Genomic DNA, 16,680 nt, shown 5'->3' on the forward strand with positions numbered 1-16,680 from the left:
GTTCTTCACCGCTAGTGCCATCTGGGAAGCCCGTATATGAGTACACTACCATCTATTTATTCATTCTGGGAAGCCTGTATATGAGTATACTACCATTTATTTATTCATTCTACTCTTGGTGGTGTCTGAGTTGTTTCCAGATTTTGGCTGTGACACTAAAGCTAATAAGAATATTCATTTAAGTGCTTTTTGTGCCCCTCACACTCATTTCTGTTGGGAGTGATATTGCTATGTCATAGCATAAATGCATGTTTAGTTTGGGTAAATAACTGCCAAACAGTTTTCCAGAGTAGTTGTACCAATTTGCACTCTCAGCAGCAGTGGTTGGGGGGTCCGCTGCCCCATGGTCCTGTCCATACTTGATATTGTCTGAGCTTTTCATTTTAGCCATTCTGGTAGGTGTGTAGTCAAATCTACTTGTGGTTGTAACTTGCATTGCCCTGCTGGCTAATGATGTTAAGAACCTTTTCACGTGCCTGTTGGACATCTGGGCTTCATCTTTGTGAAGAGGCTGATCAAATCTTTTTTAAAACTGAGTTTGGGGTCTCTTAGCAACTCTTCATTTGGAGGAAGAGCTTGTTATGAACAGCCTCTCCAGGTGACTTAAGAACTTCATGCCAGAGAACCACCTCTGAAGAATTTCTTAAGATGTCCAATTTTCTCGAGGCATCTTTTTTCCTTTCTTCAATTCTCAAACCAGCAGTCGACTTTTCCCCTTTCTGTTATTCAGGTTATAGATTCAGTGCTTTCCTCTCAACACTTTTTGAACTGCAGATGGCAGAAATGGACTTCCTGGGCTAAATATGGCCATTTCTGTCATCGGAGCCTGGCTGAGTTTTCTGATCCTTCTGGCAGCATTTTGTTAGCAGTATAACCTTGTTGGGAGGATAAAGATGGGAAGAGAAAGAAGAGACTGGGAACTGCCCCAGGAGGATGAAGTCTACGGCTCCCCTCTCTTCTCTAACATCTGCCTTTCTTTTCTCCTGGAAGCCGTGGTAGGGAGGATGTCTGCTCAGTGTTCTCCTGTGCCTCTGTCTGGGGACACATGTGTGGATGTGACCCACTCAGGTCATCAGGGAGACATTGTTTCCACCTGTCTTCCTACCTTCCATATCAACTGTGAACACTCTGCTGTCTAAGTACAAATGCTCCCCAATGAAGGAGGGGACCTAAACATTTTATAGTCTTCCAGAGTCCTAGAACTCAAAGGAACCAGCCCTCATTCCAGAGATGGAAACAGTAGAGAATGCTGGGGATCATGTCCCGGTGGGAGAGCTTGCTGGTCTTTTTTACAAATGATCATCTTGGCAAGAGAGGATCAAGAGATGGAGGGAGGGGAAGAGAATGTCTTTCTTTTTTGCCTTTAAGGGGGTTCCCTCTGGCTGCTCTTTCCCTCTGAGAACCGCTATTCAGAGGCCCCGAATGGCAGGAAGTGGTGAGGAGATGGAAGGAAGGCAGAAAGCTCATCGAGTGCGTGTGTCCTCCCTGCCCACACCTCCCACTTGGAGGCTGGGGGAAGGGACCTCAGAAGGCTACTCACAGCATTGTCACTGTTAACATACATTCACCATGATTTTGTGTGCGTGCAGAGCAGAGTCTGGCATTTGTAATTGTGAAGCTGGCTCTGATGAAGAGCCCTTCCTTTTGCAGGCTGGCTGTGATGGTAAGAGTATTGGAAATTGCCATTTTCTCAGCGTCTCTTTATGATTCTCTGGCTAAAGGGCGTTATATTTAATGTGACAACAGTGGACTTGAAAAGGTAAGACCCGGTTTCTGCAGTATTGAAATAACCATCCCCAGTTCCCTATACACACAGGCACACAGAGAGACACCCATGCGGACACAGACAGACACACAGACACACAGGTGCAGGCACACACACAGAGATGGAGATATGCATCCACACAGACACACAAACACAGTGCATCAGTTCAGTTCAGTCACTCAGTTGTGTCTGACTCTTTGCGACCCCATGAATCACAGCACGCCAGGCCTCCCTGTCCATCACCAACTCCCGGAGTTCACTCAGATTCACATCCATCGAGTCAGTGATGCCATCCAGCCATCTCATCCTCGGTCATCCCCTTCTCCTCCTGCCCCCAATCCCTCCCAGCATCAGAGTCTTTTCCAATGAGTCAACTCTTCGCATGAGGTGGCCAAAGTACCAGAGTTTCAGCTTTAGCATCATTCCTTCCAAAGAAATCCCAGGGCTGATCTCCTTCAGAAAAGACTGGTTGGATCTCCTTGCAGTCCAAGGGACTCTCAAGAGTGTTCTCCAACACCACAGCTCAAAAGCATCAATTCTTCGGCGCTCAGCTTTCTTCACAGCCCATACACAGACCCAAATACAGACACAGACACACAGACACACACATACACTCACTCAGACAGACAGACAGACATGCACAGAGGCATAGAGAGACACAGACACACAGGCGCGCACACACACACACACAGATGGAGACATGCATCCACACAGACACACAGACACAGGAGGATACACAGACACATACACACACATACACACACACAGATGGAGACACACAGAGACAGACACGCACAGAGGCACACAGACACAGGCACGCGCGCGCACACACACATGCATACACACAGAGATGGAGACACACACACACAGACATACAGACACAGGTGCATAGACCCAAATACAGACACAAACACAGACACACACATAGACACACTCAGAGACACATAGAGACAGACACGCACAGAGACACACAGAAACACAGACACACAGGCCTGGGCATGCACACACACACACAGAGAAATGGAGACGCACATACACACAGACATACACAAACACACAGACACACATACAGACGGAGATACAGAGACAGAAACACACAGGCACATGCATGCATACTCCTAGGACCCATGGGCCCTGTCCCGGGCATGTCCACCCTGGCTCAGGACCCTGGATTGGAGCGGGTGTATGTGGGCCATGACGTCATTACAGGATGGGGTCAGAGGTAACCCGGAATGGGTAGGAGGAGGGGAACCGGGAGGAGGCTGCCTGCCCATGACTGGTCAGCTGTGACCCTCTGCGGAGCCTGCCTGAGCCCCCTCCTGGCTGATAACACTGGGGAGGGTTAACTTTTCAGCCCCGTCTCCAGATAAAGGGCCACACTTTCCTTGCTAGTAGAACAGTTTGTAAACTCCCAGTTGCCTTTGAAATTCTGAAGGGTGGTTTCTTATCTACTGGTGTGTGTATGTGTGGATGGTGGGGGGCACATGGTTAAGCCTTGGCAATGATCCCAACCCTGGCACTGCCCTTCCCCCCTGCCCAGGAAGCCCACGGACCTGCAGAACTTGGCTCCCAGCACTAACCCACCTTTCATGACTTTTGACGGTAAAGTCAAGACAGACGTGAATAAGATCGAGGAGTTCTTGGAGGAGAAATTGGCTCCCCCAAGGTGAGCCTCGTCAAAACCAGTGCTGGCAACTTGGCTGTCACTTTCCCCCGTTCACAGACAGTTCTAAAGCTCCTGGCACTGTGTGTTGGTTTCCTGTGGCTGTGGCGCTTACCTCCTGAGCTGTACCTGTGGTGTGCCACAGGAAACACAGTGAGATTAGAAGCCCTGAGTCTAGGTGGCTGGGATTTCACTGCTCTGCACCTGCCATTTGGCAATTAGGGTTTGATGGCAGGAAGTGGGGAGGAAGTGGGCCGATGTCACGTGGGTGACCTGTTTCTGCTGGCCCTTTGGGAGGGTGTGTTACACGCAGCATCGCTGCAGGCTGGGCCTGCAAGGGAACCCTCTAGTTCATCATCTTTATTTCAGGAGGGAGAGAACCAAGACCAGCAAGGCTAGGGGGCCCTCCATCCCAGGAAGAGAACAGTCCATCCAGTTCTGTACTCCTGGATGGCGTTGCTCCCAACTTTCAAGACGGAAAGATTAGGAAAACATTTAAGGAGCAGTTTTCATTTTTATATGTGCTCAGAGAAAGTAATTTCTTCCCTTCCCGCTTTGTATTCTCCTAAATCAAACATTGCTGATCTGTGATACTCTTGCTTTGAACTTTTCAAGGTACCCTGAGCTGGGGACCCAGCACCCTGAGTCTAACTCTGCCGGAAATGATGTGTTTGCCAAGTTTTCAGCATTTATAAAAAACACCAAGAAGGATGCAAACGAGAGTGAGTCTGTTTTCTCCATGGACCTCCATTCCGCCTCTGGTGTGGCTTCTTATAAGATTTGGGGAATTCTGACTCACTGCACAGTGGGGACAGAGAAGGCAATGGCATCCCACTCCAGTATTCTTGCCTGGCAAATCCCATGGACAGAGGACCCTGGTAGGCTGCAGTCCATGGGGTCGCTAGGAGTTGGACACGACTGAGCGACTTCACTTTCACTTTTCACTTTCATGCACTGGAGAAGGAAACGGCAACCCACTCGTGTTCTTGCCTGGAGAATCTCAGGGGTGGGGAAGCCTGGTGGGCTGCCGTCTATGGGGTCGCACAGAGTTGGACACGACTGAAGCGACTTAGCAGCAGCAGCAGCAGCACAGCGGGGAGGGACCTGTGTATAGAAATAAGGAAAAAGTACCTCCCACTCTGAGCCTGCACATCGGTTTCAGGGACTGAGTGCTTTTCTAGAGATTGTCCAAACAAGCACATTTTTAGGAGAAAATCATCACCGCCAGTGATTCCTTGCTCTCCCATGGAATTCAGGGTGAATGAACCTTCTGTTGGTGCTCCCTTCACTATGTGATTTCCACAAAGATTTTTTTTAATTTTTAACTTTTAAAAAAATGTTTTGGTCACATTGTGTGACATGTGGGATCTAAGTTCTCTGACCCTGCATTGGAAATGTGAAGTCTTTTTTAGTTTATTTATTTTTAGTTGGAATATAATTGCTTTACCATATTGAGTTGGTTTTTGCCATACATCAACATGAATCAATCATAGATATATACCCATCCCCTCCCTCTTGAGCCTCCCTCCCACCTCCCACCCCATCCCACCTGGAAAGCACAGAGTCTTAACCATTCAGTTCAGTTCAGCCACTCAGTCACATCTGACTCTTTGTGACCCCATGGGCTGCAGCACGCCAGGCCTCCCTGTCCATCACTAACTCCCGGAGTTTACCCAAACTCATGTCCGTTGAGCTGGTGATGCCCACCATGAAAGTTTCTCCATATAGATTTTTGAATAAATGAATAAATTCTAGAAGCAGCAGTGTTGTGTAGACAGGAGAATTATTTTCCAAGGAGAAGTGAATCTTTTATTTAGATCTCGTAAACCCACCTGTCTTCTTCCTGACTCTCTTAACACTCACTGGCCATATCTCAGGATGGAAGGGACAAACTCCTTTATTGTTTTTTTTTTTTTTTTTTGTTTGTTTTTTTAAAATATATCTAGAGAGAGGAGGGCAGGAGGAGAGGGGGATGACAGAGGATGAGATGGTTGGATGGCATCATCGACCCAATGGACATGAGTTTGAGCAAGCTCTGGGAGATGGTGAAGGACAGGGAAGCCTGGCGTGCTGCAGTCCATGGGGTCGTAAAGAGTCAGACACGATTGAGCAAGTGAACAATAACAAAGACAGGAGACATGGACTTCCATGGCTCATCGTAGTTGTTTTCTGCCTTCCCATTTTAGTTTGTGAAAGGAACCTGTTAAAGGCCCTGAAGAAGCTGGATAGTTATCTGAACAGACCCCTGCCTGATGAGATAGATGCCTACAGCACCGAGGAAGCTGCTGTTTCTGGAAGGAAGTTCCTGGATGGCAATGTGCTCACGCTGGCTGACTGCAACCTCTTACCCAAGCTCCACATTATTAAGGTTTGTCCTTCCTCGTACCTCGGGTGCTGAATACATGAATGGGGCTTTGTTTCATTTTGTTTGGACGTGTGTGTGTGTGTGTGTGTGTGTGTATGTTTTGCTAAGACAATCTAAAACAGGGTCTCCTGAATTAAAAAATCTAGCTAGTTTCTGTTTGTGGCAGCCAAGCCCCAAGTTTGAGATCTGTGGATGCTATTCTCAGATGTTCCTCGGAGGTTCTCCTCAAGCATCTGAGAGCTTGGCTCTCATCCCTCCATCCTCACAGCTTCTCTTTTCCAGTCTTAGCCCCCACAGCCTCAAGACAAGCTACGTGAAAGCAACTTGAGGGAATACATTGATTGTAGCTGGTGTTTCACACTCCAGGCTGGGAGATGGTGTTTGGAATCTGCGAGGATTAAAATGTGAACTTGGGAAATTCCCTGGTGGTGGTCCAGTGGTTGGGACTCAGCACTTTTGCTGGGGTGGCCTGGGTTCAATGCCTGGGTGGGTAACTAAAATCCTGCAAGCTGAGCAGTGCAGTCCAAAAACAAAAACAGCAGCAGTGCAGTCCAAAAACAAAAACAGCAACCAAAAAAGCTGAGCCAACCTTGGAAATAAAAAATGAACTCAGTCAATTCTTGGTGATGGGAAGAGTAAGCCTAACCCTGGGATAAGGGAGGAGGTTGGCTCTTAACACAGACCCCTTACAGCTGGTGAGCAGCTGACAGCTCCTCGGCTGGACCACGTGTGGCAGCCTGTTTTCCCAGGTGATCAAACATGAAATAAAAGTCACTGGTCATGTATAATTAGGGTTTAAAGATTCCCTAGACCAGTAGTTCTCCAACATTAGTAGGCACAGGGGCTCCAGTCATCTCTGACTCTTTGCGACCCCATGGACTACAGCTCCCCAGACTCCTCTGTCCATGGGATTTTCCCAACAAGGTTACTGGAGTGAGTTACCATGCCTTCCTCCAGAGTATCTTCCTGACCCAGGGATTGAATCCACATATAAGGCAATGCAGATGGCTTCTTTATTGCTGAGCCACCAGGGAAGCCCTGTTGGAAATGCCAATACCTCAATTCAGCCCCTGACGTATACAATCAGAATTTCTGTGGGTGACTCTGAAATTCAGAAGCAGATGACCCCACCCTTGGACTCCTTAGTTACGGCTCCTCTCTGAAGTGCCCCAGTCTGGCTGTCACTCACAGCTGTTAGTCTTTGTATCATTATCACTGTTGGTGTAACCCTGGTCCTCAGTGTCCCTAGATTCCCCAGGAAGAAGCCCAACCCTTGTTCAGAGGCATCCTTATTATACAGGTCATACCAGGTCCAGAACTAAGTCCTTGGTATAAGGATAGGGAGATGGGAGAGAAGACATAGGGAAATACAAGTCAAGGACCTTTTGTTCTAATAACGCATTTATTTGGGATTTTAGTTCAGTTCAGTCACTCAGTTGTGTCCAACTCTTTGTGACCGCATGGTTCTTTGTTTGAAGACAGAGCGTGGAGTGGGCCAAGAGAGGCAGGGACCAGCCCTATGGAGATGAGAGCTCTGTGGGGGCGGAGCTGAAGGTGAAACTGTTCAGAGGTGCCACCTGTGTGTTCTGCCACTGTCCCCTGACCCAAAGGAACAGGGAGGGGAGGCGGAAGGGAGGAGAGAAGGAAAGAAGCATTCTGCTTTTTGACTGCTGAGCAGAGAAAAGAAATAAGCTTGGAATCACTCAGAAGAGAGACTGTAGATGACCTCAGCGTCACTTTTAGCCATGACGACCTCCTCCTAATCCTGAGTGGAGGAGGCACTAACCCTGACTTTGACCTTGACCCTCATGTGTCCCTGGAGCAGAGGATAGAGCATTGTTTGATGAGCAGGTGAAAAAGTTAACGGGTTAGTCGCTCAGTTGTGTCTGACTCTGTGACCTGTGTACTCTAGCCTGCCAGGCTCCTCCATCCACGGAATTCCCTAGGCAAGAATACTAGAGTGGGCTGTCATTTCCTTCTCCAGGGGATCTTCCTGATCAGGGGTTGAGCCTGGGTCTTTTGCATTGCAGGAAGATTCTTTACCATTTGAGCCACCAGGGAAGCCCCTTGATGAGCAGGTGTTTGAGAATAAATATCCAAATTGATCTGCCTGCTGCCTGGCCTTACTCCCAATGCTCTCCACCTTGTTCTTAGGCAAATAGTGGGTCCAACGGGTCTGCCCATTAAAAGATGTTTAGTAACCAAAAGGAATCCAAGTGGGACTTCTATATGGATAGAGATGATCACAAAGAAGAAGGGGAAGGGTTAAATAGAACAAAAGAGAAAAAGGCAGATGAGAAACACCTCTCTGGTTAAGATTGGTCCAGTAAACCAAAGAACTTTTCAGACAGATGCTTCTCCACAGCCTCAAAAAAAGAAAGAAAGAAAGAAAGAGAACATGAATCCTTCCCTGATGGCTTAGTGGGTAAAAAACCCACTTCTGCAAGGCAGAAGACACAGGAGACATGGGTTTGATCCCTTGTTGGGAAGATGCCCTGAAGTAGGAAATAGCAACCCACTCCAGTATTCTTGGGTGAAAAAGCCCATGGACAGAGGATCCTGGTGTGCTACAGTCCATGAGATCTCAAAAGAGTTGGACATGACTGAGCTACTCAGCCTAGCAAACAAACCTTTGGAGAAAGGGCTCAAAGACAAGTCACAACGTGTCAAAAAATATAATCTCACAAAGAGGATGAAAATGAAACTGGTAGAACTGGAAAAAAAAACTTAAAATAAAAAGCAATTTCAGAAATTGTTTAGAAGTTGAATTAGGAGTAGCAAGAGGTGGAATATGACTTTGCAGAAATTCATCAAGGATTTTTAGGAGAGCCTGAGGAAATTCTCTCAAATTGAATGGAAAAGAAGCAAGAGGTAAAGGTGATTAGAGAGAATCCAGGTGCACATAATCAGGAACAAGAGAACCAGAAAGGGAAAAAAGAGGAAAAATCAGACTCAAAGGTAAAGTGTTTTGAACTAAAGGATGACCTGAACATTTACTTTAAATAGCAATCCATGTTTAGAAAAATACTGTCCTGAACAGTCAACACACTATGTACGATATAACTGATACATTACTGAACTTGGACAATAAAAAAGAACCTTTTGGGTGCCCAGATGATAATGATAATAGTAATAATAATAAAAGATAAGGCCACCTACACAACAGAGAAATTCAGACTAGCCACATATGTCTCTAAAGTGAGGTGAAAGTGTTGCGTGCTCGGTCATGTTTGACTCTTTGCCACCCCCTGGACTGTAGCGCTCCAGGCTCCCCGTCCATGGAATTCTCCAGGCAAGAATACTGGTGTGGTGATGACATAAATCAAAGCAAGATCCTCTATGACCCACCTCCTAGAGTATCAGAAATAAAAACAAAAGTAAACAAGTGGGACCTGATTAAACTTAAAAGCTTTTGCACAGCAAAGGAAACTAAAAGCAAGGTGAACAGACAGCACTCAGAATGGGAGAAAATAATAGCAAATGAAACAACTGACAAAGGATTAATTTCCAAAATATACAAGCAGCTCATACAACTCAATACCAGAAAAACAAACAACCCAGTCAAAAAGGGGGGAAAAGACCTAAACAGACATTTCTCCAAAGAAGACATACAGATGGCTAACAAACAAACATATGAAAAGATGCTCAGCATTGCTCATTATTAGAGAAATGCAAATCAAAACCACAATGAGATATCACCTCACACCAGTCAGAATGGCCCTCACCAAAAAGTCTACAAACAATAAATGCTGGAGAGGGTATGGACAAAAGGGAACACTCTCACACTGTTGGTGAGAATTCAAATTGATACAGCCACTATGGAAGATGGTAAGGAGATTCCTTAAAAAACTAGGAGTAAAACCACCATCTGACCCAGCAATCCCACTCTTAGACATATACCTGGAGGAAAACAAAATTTAAAAAGACACATGCATCCCATTGTTCATTGCAGCACTATTTACAATAGCTAGAACATGGAAGCAACCTAGATGTCCATTGACAGATGAATAGATAAAGAAGTTGTGGTACATATACACAATGGAAGATTACTCAGCCATAAAAAGGAACACATTTGAGTCATTCTAATGAGGTGGATGAACCTAGAACCTATTATACAGAGTGAAGTAAGTCAGGAAGAGAGATAAGTATCATATTCTAATGCATATATACAGAATCTAGAAAAATGGTACTGAAGAATTTATTCACAGGGCAGCAATGGAGAAACAGACATGGAGAATAGACTTAATGGACATGGGGAGAGGGGAGGAGAGGGTGAGATGTATGGAGAAGAGTACCATGGAAACTTACATTACTGTATGTAAAATAGACAGCCATTGGGAATTTGCTGTGTGGCTCAGGAAACTCAAACAGGGGCTCTGTATCAACCGAGAGGAGTGGGATGGGGAGGGAGATCGCAGGGAGGTTCAGAAGGGAGGGGATATATGTATACCTATGACTGGTTCGTGCTGAAGTTTGACAGAAAACAACAAAATTCTATAAAGCAATTATCCTTCAATTAAAAAAAAAAAAATACCGGAATGGATTGTCATTCCCTTCTCTGCAGGATTCTAGGATCACATTAAAAGCCAGAACACAGTGTTTTAACAGTTAAAGGGTTGGGGACTTCCCTGGTGGCCCAGTGGTTAAGAATCCACTTTCCAATGCAGGGGACACAGGCTCTATGCCTGGTCGGGGAACTCAGAGCCCACATGCTTTGGGGCAGCTAAGCCCATGCACTGCAACTAGAGAAACCTGTGTGCCACAGTGAAGACCCAGCACAGCCAATAGTTCAAGGATTAAAGGAAAGGAGGTGTGATGTAAGAATTTTATATCCAAGTAAATTGTCGCTTTTACCTAGACTTCTGGTCTTGCAATAAACACTCTGAGCCATTTTGTAAAAATAAAATTTCTATATGATGACATAATAAAAAAGGATAATAAAATAAGAATCCAAGAACAGAGAAAGTGTGTGGTATGAAAGAATTGGTGGTAAATCTGAAACCAGAACTAAAACTCAACAGCAGTAGGAATTATAGCTACAGGACTGAATCAGATGTGCTAAACTTCGATTTTCACACCATTGGAAGGAGGATAATAGATCAGAAACAAGAAGAAGTTTAAGTATACTAATTTCCTTGCTTTTTATCAGGAGTAAGTAGAGGTCAATCAAAGAATAGTTGATAAATCAAGAAATAAAGAATTCCTATTATTTAAAGTTATATAGGAAACCACTGGACCCACTCCAGTATTCTTGCCTGGGAAATCCCATAACAGGAGCCTGGCAGGTCCATGCAGTTACAAAGAGTCAGACACAACTTAGCAACTAAGCAACAACAACCACTGGAAGAGTTAAAACAGACCATAAACCTTCCAAATCACCAGAGAGGGAAACACACACATACATAAATGCAAAAATATTTACAGGAAGTTGGGAAACAAAGTATTACATTAATAAGATATGATATAAAACAAGTTTACATTTATGAGAGGCACATATGTAATAAATTTACTCAGAATGTTTGGGTAAAGCAAAAGCAGGCAAACGCAAACAAAAGAAAAGCAGGAGTCTTGACATTAATCTCTAGTAAGATTGAATTCAAGTAAAAGATAATTATTTAGAAGGCTCTATGAAAAGATATGTGATCCTGTCTTGCTGCATCATTAGCTCCCAGCTTCCAAAATCTGAGAAATAAGTCCTGAAGATCTTCTAACTGGTGACAGATTCCACACTCATGTTGTCCAAACATCCCAGGAGCCAATATAACGGGAAATACTGTCCTTCCAAGTACTGTTGTTCAGTTGCTCAGTAGTGCCCGACTCTTTGGGACCCCATGGACTGCAGCACGCCAGGCTTCCCTGCCCATCACCATCTCCTGGAGTTTACTCAAACTCATGTCCGTTGAGTAGGTGATGCCATCCAGCCATCTCATCCTCTGTCATCCCCTTCTCCTCCTGCCCTCAATCTTTCCCAGCATCAGGGTCTTGTCCAATGAGTCAGCTGTCTGCATCACTTGGCCAAAGTATTGGAACTTTAGCATCAGTCCTCTCAATAAATATTCAGGATCGATTTCCTTTAGGATTGCCTGGTTGAATCTCCTTGCAGTCCAAGGGACTCTCAAGAGTCTTCTCCAACACCACAGTCCAAAAGCATCAGTTCTTTGGCACTCAGCTTTCTTTACAGTCCAACTCTCACATCCATACATGACTTATGGAAAAACCATAGCTTTGACTATATGCACATTTGTTGCTAAAGTGATGTCTCTGCTTTTTAATAAGCTGTCTAGGTTTGTCTTAGCTTTCCAAGTATTTGTCCCCTCAAATTCGTATCTAAGTTAGACCCAAGTCCTAACTCCCAATATCTCAAAACTGACCTTATTTGGAAATAGAGTTTTTGCAGATGTAATTAGTTAAGATGAGATCATGTTAATCGATTAGAAGCAGTATAATGGGCCCCTAATCCAATATGACAGATGTTCTTTTAAAAGGGAATTTGGATCCACAGACACCAACACAGGGAAAGTGCCAGGTAGAGACTGGAGCTGTGCTCCCATGAGCCAGAGACAGGGAGAGACCTGGAATGGATCCTTCCCTGGAGGCTTCAAAGGGAGCTCAGCCCTGCTGACACCATGATCTTGGACTCTGGGCCTCCAGGAGTGTGGGAGAAGGCATTTCTGTTGTTTCAAGCCACCCACAGTTGTAGTGCTTTGTTAAGGCAACCCCAGGGAACTCATATCATCTGCAAGAGGATACACCCTCCTTTGTGGTGAATTCCCAGTGACACCCTCCAGCCAGAGGAGACATCTCACACCACTGTGTTTTCATGATATCCATTCTCAGCTACCCCATCTGTAAGTAAGTAAGTGAAGTTGCTCAGTCGTGTCCGACTCTTTGCGACTCCATGGACTGTAGCCCACCAGGCTCCTCCGTCCATGGGATTCTCCAGGCAAGAATACTGGAATGGGTTGCTATTTCCTTCTCCAGGGGATCTTCCTGACTCAGGGATCAAACCCAGGTCTCCCACATTGTAGGCAGATGCTTTAATCTCTGAGCCACCTGGGAAAACATTCACTGTTTCCTTGAGAATAAGGATTTTTCAGTTCATGAATCTGCCCTCTGCACATGGTAGACCCACAATGAAATGATCCTTTCAGGGGCAGAATGATGGAAATCCACAGGTGTAACATACCCAGGTACTTGGGGTTTCAGAAGGTGAGGTTCAGCAAATAGGAAAAAGAGGGCACTTCAAAGTGATCCTGGCACAATCTAAACTGAAGATCCATCCTGAACCTTTGAAAATGAAAGTGTTAGTCACTTAGTTGTGTCCAAATCTGTGGATCCCATGGATTGTCTCCTCTGTTCATGGGATTCTCTAGGCAAGAATACTGGAGTGAGTTGCCATGTCCTTCTCCAGGGGATCTTCCTGACCCAGGGATCAAACCTAGGTCTCCTGAATTGCAGGCAGACTCTTTACCATCTGAGCCATCTGAATCTTTAGGCACCAAATAACCCAGCAGCAGAACACAGGGAGAGAAAACTACTAGAAAGACAAAGAGAAATCCACCAGGTTACAGAGCAAGCTCAGGGCTTCCCTGGTGGCTTAGATGGTAAAGAATCTGCACAGGAGATTCGGGTTCAGTCCTTGGGTCAGGAAGATCCCCTGGAGAAGGAAATAGTGGCCCACTCCAGTATTATTGCCAGGGAAATCTCACAGACAGAGGAGCCTGGTGGGCTACAGTCCATGGGGTCACAAAAGAGCTGGACACTGAGCAACTAGACAATAGAGCAAATTCATGCCAGTGGGTCGTGAGGACTGTCTGTGATGAATGGGTGGGCATGGTTGTGTAGCACTTCTGTTTTGAGTCCCATACTCAGTATGCCCCCGGAAAACTCATATCTCAACTTGGGCAGCTTGAACGGCTGTAGGACATGGGAACTTGAGAAAGAATATATTACACGCCTCAGAAGAATGGATTGTCTGATGTAACTGCCTACGTTTGTGGGTTTTCCCTTTCTGACTGTTTCCTCTTCATTTTCAGATCGTGGCCAAGAGATACAAAGATTTTGAATTTCCTTCTGAAATGACTGGCATCTGGAGGTACTTGAACAATGCGTATGCTCGGGATGAATACACAAACACATGTCCCGCTGACCAGGAGATTGAACACGCATATTCAGATGTTGCCAAAAGAATGAAGTGAAGCCAGACTGTTTTCTGTCTCCTTTCTCAGCTGTGTGAGCTGGACTATGGAAAGAGTGTCTCCTTTGCCTTTCCCTCCCAGTAACCATCCTTTGCAAAATAATGCTCATACTTTAGCAATGTGGATACCATCGCATGATCCACTCAACAGGAAATTATTCCTAGCCTTGTAATTTGTCAGCTCACTAGTGTATATGAATAATACCAGTTGTTCTACACTCCAATTGTCTGGTTTATGTTCATTTATATCTTTGGCATTCCAGGACCTTGTAATCCATGCTATTTAGGGCATGAGTTTTGCAGTTTAAGTTTCAAAGCAAATAAGGCTTGAATTCAAGCCTTATCTATTATTAACCTCCTTTATTTTTTAAAAAAGTGTGTTTGTCTGTGATCGTTTTCATAATCATTCAGAGCCTTCTGCTCTAAAATGGTAGTTTAACTTTTTAAAAACAAAATTATTTTTATAATTACAGTGATACTCGCTTGTTTTAATATTTGAAACAAAGTCAGAAGGTATAAAAAAGAAAAAAGTCACCTAGAATTTCACTACACTTAGATAACTGCTGATAACGTGTTGGTGAGTATCTTCCAAGTCTTCAGACTCTTTCACACATACGCATTCAAACCACATATAATTTCCTGCCTCTGTGGTATTGTGTTAGTTTATTTTCAAGGACTGGTGAAGGGACCACTCCCCCCCTCCCCCAACCCCCGCCTTGGTAATACCTTGTTGGTCAGCCCTAGAGGACTTAAAACAAAAAGATTTGGCACCACAGATCTCAAGAGTGTGCTTGGAGCCAAGTTTCAGAGGGATGGAGAACTTCAGGGGCCACAGAGACGCAGGCAACTGCGAAGACCAGCAGGACCGGAAGCTGTGGGAGGGCCCCAGCAGGACTGGAAGCTGAGTTCCTGCCTCCATGATGCCTCTGCCCCTGGTTCCAGGGAAGGCACAGAGGAGAGTGCCTCTCTGTGTTTCTCTTTCTGGCTTCCTTTCGGGGGCCTTCTCTTGCTCCCTCCCTCTCAGACACCACGCCTGCAGGAGGACTCTGAACGTCATCTGTGTTGCAGAAACTCCCCGCCCCCTGTTGCAGCGTAGACCAAGTACATCTTGATTCTTCAGATGGCGTCACACCCACCTCTTCTGCCATGATGTCGCGTTGGGCTAGCCTGAGTCCTGCTGTTTCTCTGCCCTCTCTAGCGTCATTTTGAGGTCAGGCAGGGAAAATCCAGGGAGATTAAATTCTTGGTGACTCCTCTTGGGCAGTTCTGGTAAATAGGCAAGCTGGGGAGGAAGTGGAAAGTACTGAATCAAAAAAGAGAGTTCTGGTTCATCTGACTTCCCCTCCCCCACTCCTGAGCCAGCCTCGCAGCAGCAGCTGTGTGGGGGGGGGCTGGGTTCCTAGTCAAGGCTTGGAGGACAGAATGGGAGACTCCTTCCACGCTCATCTAGACTCCCAGGGTTCCAGCGTCATCAGCCAGGTGGTGTTCTTTTGACATTGGCACACACCTTCCAGAAAACTCGCTTGTGGAGTTGGAGGCAGCATGTGATTGATGTTAAAAACTCGTTAGGAAAAAAAGTATACGCCTGCTCACCCAGCGATTCATTTGGAAAAAAAGGAAGACGCATTAACATTCTGAGATTTCTGGGATTTAGAAAAAGCTGTCTGCTAAGAGGAACAAAGCCCTTCAAAGGGTGGCCACTTTCTCTTTCCTCGTACTGGATGCTATGGTTTAACCAGGGGCAGCCAAACCCCAGCCCTCCACTTGCTTAGTTTAGCCATTTATTTTAAGAAGTTGTGTCTGGCATGTGTCGCCGTGATTCCTGTTTCACATCAGTTTAGGGGTCAGATTCCGAAGATGAGTTTTACCATGTTACATTTAAACTTAGTAAATGAATTGACTACCTTAGTGCCAAGTTTGTATTTTTAGAGGTTAAAGCAATCTACATAAAACCTTTGTGCCTTACAAATTACATGCATTATGAAAACATTTATCTGGAGCCAAAATCTTTAATTTTTCTTTATTTTACTTTGCATCTTCCACTGAGACTGTGTGTGTGTGTGTGTGTGTGTGTGTGTGTGTGTGTGTGTGTGTGTGTGTGTATCGCTTCACCCAATCCTTTGCCTGATGGGAAAAGATGGGGAGTAAGTCACAGGATGTGATTTTCCCCAGGACACACACCACTAACATGACCCTGACCCACATCATTCTAGGGATAACCCTACATTACACTTCTCTTTAAACTAAAAAGGTAGGATGGGATTTCCCTGCTGGTCCAGTGGTTAAGAGTCTGTCTTCCAATAGAGGGGACACGGGTTTGATCCTTGGTTGGGAAGCTAAGATCCCACAAGTTGCCAGGCAACTAGACCCACTCACCACAACTACTGAACCTGAGTGACACAACTGTAGAAGCCCATGCACCTCAACAAGGACACAGCACAGCCAAAGTAATAATAATAAAATGGAATAGGAGTCAATACTTACAGAACTTTAGAAGGGGGAACCCGCACCGAGAAAGTGAATGGAAATGGGCTTCCTTTAAAATGATGAGAGTGGGATTTCCCTGATGGTCCAGTGATTAACATTCTGTGCTTTCACTGCAGGGAGTGCAGATTCCATCCCTGGTTGGGGAACTGGCATCCTACAGGCAGTGCGGTCAAAGAAATAATAATAGTAAAATTGCAAGAGCA

At 45.4% G+C, this 16,680-nt stretch overlaps 1 protein-coding gene across 1 annotated transcript; it reads left to right on the top strand.

Annotated features, from left to right (window-relative positions):
* The first annotated feature begins 1,632 nt into the window (after positions 1–1,632).
* On the top strand, positions 1,633–13,991 carry LOC128053321 (chloride intracellular channel protein 6-like). The gene is made up of 5 exons (XM_052645828.1): positions 1,633–1,759; positions 3,306–3,431; positions 4,044–4,150; positions 5,615–5,796; positions 13,830–13,991. The coding sequence occupies exons 1-5, from the start codon at positions 1,704–1,706 to the stop codon at positions 13,989–13,991; spliced, it is 633 nt and encodes a 210-aa protein (XP_052501788.1). The 5' UTR covers positions 1,633–1,703.
* The last annotated feature ends 2,689 nt before the right edge of the window (positions 13,992–16,680 follow it).

This window comes from Budorcas taxicolor, chromosome 1, assembly GCF_023091745.1.
Source record: "Budorcas taxicolor isolate Tak-1 chromosome 1, Takin1.1, whole genome shotgun sequence".
NCBI classification, from domain to species: Eukaryota; Metazoa; Chordata; class Mammalia; order Artiodactyla; family Bovidae; genus Budorcas; species Budorcas taxicolor.